Here is a 9,836-nt window from a genome sequence, read left to right on the forward strand (position 1 = left end):
AATTCTATAGGATTCTTCCCCCCAACAACAAAGCCAAGGATGAAAGCGAAGGGTTTTAATTTTCTGGTTTCACAAAATGTGAAGATTCCATTTGAACAAAATTAAGCTTAAGTTTTGTTATTTGAATTTTTATCCCGTTTTACCTATTTATCCCGTCCTGCTTTTTACACGGTTTTTTTTTGTCAAACGAATGAAGCTTCATCGATTTAAACTTTAGAAACAATGAAACACTTAAAGTATTTTACGGTCATTGAATTACCAAAGGTATAATAATATGAAAATACACCTGGCTCTTAAGAAGTCATGCAACGGAAAAGGCGTTTTCTTTTTAACGTAGGCGGTATTTTTAACGTAGGCGTATTTCTTGGTTACACGGCTGCACCAAAACCACGCAAGCTGGGCATCCTATATTTTTTTAGGATTATGCGCTTTAGTTTTCAATCGCGTGCTAATGGAATAAACCTAGTACATAGAAATCGAATAAAGCAGTAATAACATCAGATTTGTTGTGAGACAATAAATAATTAATGAAATGGAAAGTCGAACCATATAATCATTCATTTCATTTTATAAATTAACCTAAGTAATCAGCCAAACGCTTTTGCGCTAGATCGGGAAAGAAATCCAAAGTCTGTCGAAACGCCCGTTAAGCTGAAATTATAGTCATTCGTGTTATCCTAAAAATGAAAATCTTGAAAACTTATAAAAATTTTTAAGCAATAGAGAACGTTTTCGGTGTTTCCATAGCCTCATCTAAACACGAGGGGGAGTTGGGAGAATTCGAGACAGTTACGCAAACCCGAGACGCAGTCGAGGGTTTGCATAACTGTCTCGAATTCTCCCAACTTCCCCAAACACGGAAGAAAGTCCTCTATTGCTTTTATAAAATATTTCCCAACGATAATTCGACAAATGAAGGAAAATGCTGGATTTTTTACTTCTTGATTGAAACAGATTTTCTTGATACATGCTCATATTTCCTACCAGCCAGTCAAAACGCGCGTCTTACAACACATAACCAATCAAAATTCGTGTGATGTCACACCCGTGTTTCCATACTCTCATCTAAACCCACGAGAGTGCGCGTACTATCCTAATTATTTTATAAATAGCAGTAGAACTCGTGTTGTCATGGAAACAGAGTCACCAAAATCAATAGTTGGCACACCAAATTTATCAACCGTCAAAAAAATGAAAGCCCAAAATGTTTGGTAGCATTTAGTTTATTCGGCTTTTATTTTAATAAAGTTTTAATTAAGTTTCCTTTAAAGAGAATATGTTTTTCCCATCTCTTGTCGGCTAAATAATGTTTATCTTTCCCTGCGTCGATACTTGAGTTTTAATTTTCCATATTACATATTTTGTTAATTTTATTAAGTCAAACATGTTTAACTTAACCGTCGTTTGCGATCGTACCTCACCACAGACAAACAAAGAGATACTTAAACCAACATTTGGGTCAAATGTAGGTCCGAAATTTGACGCGTTTTGCCAAAATATTGACGAAACTAGTTTAACTCAGTTATTGGCTACAGCTATCGTATAATCATATAACAAGGGAATTGTTACGCTTGTATGAAAAGCAGAAGTATGCCAGTTGTCGTTAGCCGCAAACACGAACATCGTATCACTCTCCAAAATCGTTCAGCGAGAGGGAATCGAAATGGCCAACAACTATGTTTTGGAAATTGTCAGAGAATAAATATTTAAATATACGCCGTTTCCTTCTCATTCCTGTCAATGTTTCGGCAAGAGTATACTAAACAAAGTCTTGAAAATTACGGTTACTGTTTGTCTCTCTGTTGAACTATCCACAAATTTATATTCGCTTTCGCCATTTCTGTTTGAAATATTGTCCATCAAGAAAATAGCAATAAGTACCTTCCTGTACATGAGCCAAAAACGAAAAGCTTTGCGCATGGAGCTGCCATTTTGAGTTGGTTAATTAGATTATGAGTGATTCTCGCAAAAAAAGATTACTCTTTTTGGTGCGTTACAGGCAAAATTATGGAACTAAAATGGTTTGCTAGTCAATCTAAAATAAAAAAAAAAACCCAATAGCTGCTCCGTATATAAGCAAAGTTGACTTTGTTGAATTTCTAAATGATCATCTCCTCTTTTTGCAGCTGGCCTTTTACCGAAGGAAAATGAAGAACCCTTTACAAAGATGAGACGGGCAATTCAATTCTACCGCGCTTGGATTTCATAGCTTCAGTAAAAACCAACCATACACTGGAACTGAAATACACTAACAGTCTTCTGTCAGGAAAAAAATTGGCCGTTTTTGAGGATGTTTTGTGTGACGCCGTTGACAGCTGAAAACCTTTTCGTTAATTTTTAATCCATTTCTAGAAGAATAAAATGTACGCAACACATCATTTAAGTGTTTGGAGGAACCGTTGCCAAAACGGGAAATTGTTTGTTGGTTTATCGATCTCTTTATGTAACGTAACTTGTCAATTTTAATTTCGAATCCTCTCACGTCATCAACTATACTTAAGCAAAAAATGCTTCTTCAACTAATTCTCCTGTAAAATGTTAAGAGAACTGAACTTCACAACGCCTTGTAGCACTGCCAACTGGACGCTTCCTGTTCAATGTGTCTTTTTAGAATGATAAATTGTTCTAATTTGAGAGGTTATGATTCCTAGGCTGCAAGATTTTAATTCCACTGTGAATAAATAACGGTTGTTTGCTCAACTGTACTTCATTTTTAAGATCTCATGCTTGTCCTTTGTAAAATTACACGCTGAGTGTCTATGCTCGGTAAAGGTTTAAAAGCACGTTTTCCAACGCTCCTCATTGTGTGAATGTCTCAGACGAGCACTGCTTCGATTCATCACTTGAAAATGTGCCCACCATGTAACAAATTCACATGCAAATGTGGGTACGTTCTCTTCAAACACAGAGAATACTCTAAGCAAAAATGAGGCAAATCGCCTCGGTAAATCAACTCCATGCACAATCCGTTAACACTTTTCCTGTGCATGTTAATGCCCTGATTCCCGGCCTCGCTCTTCCAGGTCGAATTAAATTACTGAAACTATATCTGGTGTTTTGGCGTGCTGGCGAGCTTTTCCTTATTACTGAGGCAGGTTGCTGGATAACGTGCATTGTCAACATGTGACTCGATCTTGTGGCCAGGTGCTCTTGCTTTGCAGCAGTAAAGCTGGCTAGCTTTTAAAATATGTCAATCGCATGGTATTAGGATGCTACGAGAAAGGAAAGAGTCCACTTTGAGTTTTAAACGTCAGCGTGCAAAAAAGAGTTCCCCCAGAAATTGAAATATAACTTCGTCCGACGATGTCATGTGTGATTTGCGCAAAATCTTCGGCGTTTTGCGCAAATCCTATGCTATATTATGTGGGCTGAAGCTCTTTTTCCTTGTTGAAAGAGCTGTTTTTGGACGCCAACATTTGACGAGTATTGCATTCAAAATAAAAGAAAAGGTTTTGTAGGATAAAATATAGGGCCATGAAAGTCTAGCGTACAAAAACAAAATTAGCGTGCCTTGATTTATTGATCAGTGCGAAGAAAACGGCTTAAGTCGGACCATGTGATTCTTACTTTTTTGTTTTTTTTTTTTATGTTGACAATCAATAATATTTAAAAGCTCATACTCTTGATTTCAGACAGCGCGGGTGACACGCTTGGGATCCATACTTAACGAAATGATTCCGCGGAGACAAAATATGACAAAAAAAGATAACGACGCCCGCTTTTTAGTTTTTAATACAATTCGAACGATTACACGGAAATCTTACTTTCAAATCGTACCACTTTTGTTACTCACTGTGCTTAACAGTTTCTTCGCCAGGTCGTTTCTCGTTCGGATTCCTGCTCCCAGTTCTTACAGCCCTCTATACACGGAAATATTAAAATGAGCAAAGGCATTTGTGATAATTTATTACGACATTTCTCAGCTTAAATTCTGTTAGTTTCATAATTGTTTCAGGACAATTGTCTCGCAAGTTCGCAGTTTAGCATACAAAATGCATGTACCTAAAACCACCTGTCCCGTAATTCCCAACTCCCTACAATTGAGTCTTCTAAAGGAAAATCTTGTTCTTCGGTAAAAACTTGAGAATTCTTTAAATTATTGTCTTTAGTAAACGGTCTATAAATAACAATATAATCTATTCTTGTAAAATAAATCCGACTATGCTTGTATTCAACTTTTTCATTTTCTTAACCAACTTAATTAATTGGTGCACTAGTAATAATATCTCACTAACTTTCTTTGAATATCAAAAGTTACTTTTCTATATTGTTTTACATAAATACAATGTTTTTATATAGATATATCAGCTCTGTTTAATGAAGAATAATTTTTTAAAGTCTTGTCACAACTTGGCAAATACAAAGTCATTTATTTCTGGTTCTCGCTTATTTCTCAACTTTAATTGTCATTAAGAAGTACGTTGTGAATGACACCAACCAGAAGGCCTACGTCTTTCGCAAAGGGTCTGAATTATGCCAACGGAAACTTGTTTCAGTAAAGAATAGTTTACGCAACGAGATACAGTCAATAAAATACTTGCTCTCTTTGCGATTCTATGAGGTTCTTAAAAGGCATGTTTTCCCTCATTTGCTCTGCCACAGGGTCAGCAGGAAGCCGTCCGCCGCCCTTTCCGTTTTGCTGTTCCGGCCGATGGTGCGGCGCGGTATTCGATTTCTCAAGGTAGTATGCATGGTGAATACGAATGTGCGTGCGTAAGTTGCTGGAACTGATGAATTTCCAATTGCAGATGTTGCATTTGTAAGGTTTCTCCCCCGTGTGCGTGAGAATGTGTGACTGCAAATTTCCAGAGGTGGTGAACGCCTTGGAGCACTGCTTACACTTGTAAGGTCGTTCACCGGTGTGAATGCGAACGTGCCTTCGCAGATCACTGGAGCTCACGAACGCTTTGGGGCAGTATTGGCACTTGTGAGGCTTCTCCCCTGTATGCGTCAAAATATGGCGCTGCAAGTTAGTGAGCTGTGCAAATCCACGGCAGCAGATGTTGCAAGTATAGGGCTTCTCTCCCGTGTGAATACGGTTGTGGATTTTTAGATGTGCGGCCAGGGCGAAAGCTTTGGGACATTTTTGACATTTGTATGGCTTCTGACCAGTGTGGATAAGAATATGCCGTTGGAAATTCCACGAGCGTGTAAACACCTTACTGCAGTGTTGGCAAGTGTATGGCTTATCGCTTCCATTGGTATCCGAATCTTTGTCTTCTTTTATTGACGGAAAATCTGCCAGTCGCTCTGTCTCGTGACTGCAATCTTCTCTGCTCCACCCGTTTACCTTCTTTTCTGTCTCTTTGTGAAAGTCATTTTGACCGTTCACTTCCCTGCTTGCTGAGATGACAAGCGGTTGGCTGTGGGCAATAACTAGAGGCTGGACAAATGGCGAAGCCAATCGATACAGCTCGGCTTGTGAAGAAGCAACTGTCGGTGGAGTGTCTTCCGTATGATCTGCAATTACATAAAATGACAATTTCAATGCATGGATCTCCTCACGGCAAATACGTAATTCGCACCCTGAGGAAAGAAGAGAGATTGGGCTTTGCGGCATTCTTTAAGAAAACCGCAACAAACAACATGCCTTTAATGCGGGGTAATCTATTTCATCATTATTCATACGCAAAGTATTGAGGCTGGCAGTGTGCTTGTAGTTGGCAACGCAGCCAAAACGTTTGTAATGCCGAGTGGAAGCAACAGTGAGATTAATTCGGATTTTCAAACTAATTCTTGCTTACTGTAAACAGCCTTTGCTTGTTTTAGCACCTCTCTGACGATATACAAACAGGGTTAATTACATTTTTGTCGGTTGAATCTGTTTTTCTCGGCTAAATTGTATAAACCTAAATATCTCATTAACAAGCCTGTTAAATTACGGATGATAAAATGAAAATCTTAATGGGGTTTTTGAGCGTTCAGAGCCATTTCCAAATGAAGATTAGAAATTAGGGCGGGCAACATGCGCGCTCGTTAATTTTAGGAAAGATACTCTTTCTGAAAAGTAAAGAAGCCGACCTATTTGTTTACAGTGACTATTGCAAGGACGATCTGAAAGTGTAAAATTGGCGAACAACATGAGCGAACAAAGCTCATCCGGTTAGCTGAACTATGTATTGTAATACAGTTAAATTTAGCAAAAACAAAAAACAGCGCAGCCGCAAAATTGCACACAGAATAATCTTAACCAATGAAACAGAATTACTTTTGTGCGAAAAACGCTGTCGTTGATTTATTTCAACACCATTAACGGTGAAAGAAAAATCTCATAGTCGTAGTTATTTGTACACCACGAATTAATGATTTATAGCAAGCAAGGAGCAAGCTGGTAATCGCAAAACAGCACTAAAAGTCTAACTTCCTTAGGGATCCTGTTTTTCAAAGATATGTATAACGCACAAGACGTTTTGGCGAAACTCGAATAATCCGATAAATTTAATCCCTTTGGTTAAATAAATTCATTCGGGGCCACATTTGTACAATTGTTGTCAGTGATTTGGCATTGATGCTTTTTAAAAGACCTTTCTGGTAGTTTACAGGTAGCGATGTTCGCTTGTATTTAAATCCCTCAACAAAGGAAAAACAACTTTGATAAAAGCTGGATAATTATCTAAGGCATTTTTGTTCGGCTCGGTTTTTTTTGGAGTCGATACTGACTCGTTTGAGATTTAGTGAATTGAGAAATTTTTTAGATGACAGCTCAAAGTCATAACTAGTTACGACTACTAAGGAGTCACTCTCCATGCCGTGAAATGACCAATTAAAAGACGATTTTAATCGCTTTTGTACTATGAAGATCTCTGCCCTTTTCGAACTTTAAATTCTGGTTTTAAGAAAAGTTTGCTTAGCTACCTTCAAACATCACAGACAGCACTCTCGTCCAATGAAATAAAAAGAGGGGAAAAAGTTTTTGCCAAGTCGTACGCAATGTTTGTACGAAAAAAACCCAACTTACCAAAGTACGTTACGTTGTTCTTCTTGTATTCTTTTTTCTTGATCAGAAATGAGCGGGGCATTCTTCAATGCGGTTGAGATGGCAGACTAACAGCTGAATGAATTGCAGTCCGAAAGCAAGGTTGAAGCTTGGGGAATGATGGGTCCTCGATCGATCACCACTTTTGCCTTGAATAGACTGAAGTCTGAATATTGCGCGGCTTAATATAGCTACTGAGCCGACAGGCCAGGTGTAGGGACGATTTTACAGCGGTGCGGTGTAAACAATTCCCCACTTGCCAGCCCAAAGCAAACTTTCATACACGGAGCAGGACTGAATGCCCCTTGATCGTATCAAGACAAAAGGATAACATAATATCTGCCACCGAAAACAACAAACCGTCCTCCGTCATTCGAATGGCTGGCTATTAATTTATTTAAGACCCGCCCCGACCCCATCAGGAATTCAATGCTTTGCAGGTTGCGTAAAGCTAGAAAATGGCCAAAAGGCAAATTCTACTCGACAATGGGCCGCTGTTAGCCAATGTGGAGTGGTATAGTTCATTGCGCATGCATGATAGAGTAGTTTGTTGAACACTTGTGAGACTTGTTCGCTGCTAGTGGCGCGGGTGTCCCGGCCAATCACGGCTCGCGGTGCTAAATAACTTTAGCATTACCACAACTGCGCGAGAACAATTCTACCGATTAGAATTTGACGCAAGGAGAAGGGCGCGAATTGCGCAAGGCAGGCGCATGAATCTCGCTTCATCAATCCTGGCAGCGCGGTATTAATTCCTCTGCTGGCGGCAAAGTTACTTGTTTTTTACAGAAACGTGCGCTTAACACCTCTGAAAAGAGTTTTAAGTTGTTCGCTCTTAGATCCAAGCGATGTTCTTTTGTGCCCCGTGCTATGAAATTTTAATTTGATATTATATGGAGGTATGTTATTTGTCACGAGGCCATGCCTTGTCAATTATTCATACAATAGATGAACTGCCTTTGTCACTGGCCGGCCAAGAAATCGAAGCTATCATGGATTATATTCCTTTAAACTTCACCAGCCGTTTTCATTTCGAAAACACACATCTCGAATTACACGTGACCGATCTTTTGAGCAATATGTTTGATTTCGTGGTGCCGAGCGCGCCGCGCTCAAAGTTAGTGCGAACGATTTCACAAGTCAAATAAGATAGACACTTTGTTCGTATGAGCTAATTACTTGTAAGAACATGCCTTTGTTTGATTTTCGCCATTGCTGGAGTTGTGCCCTTAGCAACGCCACCCGTCATATTCGCCTTTAGCACTTGTTCGTTTGGCCAGGGCACGTGCAGAGAAGAACAGGTGCAAAACCACCACCCTGCTCCCATGAACAAAGACGAATGGACCATCGAACGAAATGAGTAATATTTTGTCTCGGTCAGTCATTTAAATAATATAAACAAAACAAGGGACACGGTACATTACGCCAGAATTTTGTGACCATTTCAGCTCTTATTCCTACTGAGTCGTCCAGATGAACACGTCAAGATCGAGACGGCAACCTGCTCTAAGTTCGACCCTGCGAAGGCATGGATAATTCTTGTCAAAATATCATAAAACGTAAATCAAACAGCACAGTGATTTTCTGCATCAACCAGTTCTTTCAAGATGATTTACTTTCTATTCATTCAGTGGTTAAACAAAAGAAAACTTTTCTTTTTTAGAAAAAAATCGAAACAAATGTGAAGTTTGGATTTTTTTTCTCACAGCGCCATAGATGGGGCCTTTAAGCTCTCAGCGAGCTTTGGATTAGAGTAACTTATTACCAAGGTTAACTAAAGGATTCTATCAAAGACACTTGCGAATAATGGAAGTTGGGTTAAAAGTCAGTTGAAACCCAGGCAATTAGAGAAATTCCACCATACGGTTGCTTTGAGAAGAAATTCAATAAAAAAATTGACTCGTACTGCGCCTTTCAATAGATAATAGATCTCGATAGAGAAATTAAAATGATAAAGAACATGCATTTTTACACATTCGCATAAATTACTTTCACATGAGTGTGCCTAGGAATGCATTTGAAAACTTGATTTTGGGTGTAGATTCGTGAATTCAAAAAACCGATTTTAATCATTTACGCATTTTAGGCCGTGTTCTCGGATCGCGATCTTGTGCTGTAGGAAATATGTATGCAATTAGAAGGACTCACGGATCGTTGTCGGTGAGAATTCCCATGTTGAGGCAAGCAGAAAAAATGGCAAATATAAGTCCTACTTACACATGGAGAGATTCTGAAGTTAGCTTAATTTTGATGCATATTTCAGAATTGACCACTTGCTTAAAAGCGTCATCAACTTTCGATTTAAGAACTGTTAACTCGGAGATACTTTACGACGAGATGTTGCGTCAATGGAAGAAGAAATTGTATTTGGGGATTTAAATGAGGAAAAATGCCAGATATAGCAAAATTGACCATTGCGGGACAAACTGCGGCAGTGTTTGGAGATACTACCAGTTCTCTAGCAGGTGTGAGAACAGACGGCATTGTTGAAAAAAACATTCAGTAAATCAGCCGAATCGGGAGTTATGCCAAGACATAAGCGCCACGGGTAAGACAGAAAACTGAATTCCTTTTACATGAGCGGTGTGGCGTGATTTAAAATGAGCTCGCGAAACGAAGAAGAAAAACAACAACACATGAATATTGTCAAGCTCAGGAAGTTCCTTTGTTTCGACACATGGCTTCCAAGTGGCTCGTGTCGCAAATTATCCACATTATTAACTCAAGGAGGGCGGAACTAAAAGGCTTGGATCCTTAAGTTCAGCCGCAATTAAATTGTTTACTTTAGCTGTTAACTACTTTCATAAGAAAAATAAGCTAAAAGGGATTTAAATTAGTGAACTATTCTTGTAAAGACTCG

The 9,836-nt window shown here is 38.9% G+C and overlaps 1 protein-coding gene across 1 annotated transcript in view; it reads right to left on the reverse strand.

The window, feature by feature from the left end:
- The window catches only part of LOC138040737 (zinc finger protein 709-like), a 79,173-nt gene extending 71,214 nt beyond the window's left edge, over positions 1–7,959 (reverse strand). Inside the window, exons 1-2 of the mRNA XM_068886415.1 lie at positions 6,959–7,959; positions 4,710–5,460 (exon numbers count right to left, since the gene is read on the reverse strand). Coding sequence (XP_068742516.1) covers positions 4,710–5,460; positions 6,959–7,019 — 812 coding nt within the window. The 5' untranslated portion in view covers positions 7,020–7,959. The remainder of the gene's footprint in view (positions 1–4,709; positions 5,461–6,958) is intronic.
- Positions 7,960–9,836: the final 1,877 nt, after the last annotated feature.

Source organism: Montipora capricornis, chromosome 3, assembly GCF_036669925.1.
Source record: "Montipora capricornis isolate CH-2021 chromosome 3, ASM3666992v2, whole genome shotgun sequence".
NCBI classification, from domain to species: Eukaryota; Metazoa; Cnidaria; class Anthozoa; order Scleractinia; family Acroporidae; genus Montipora; species Montipora capricornis.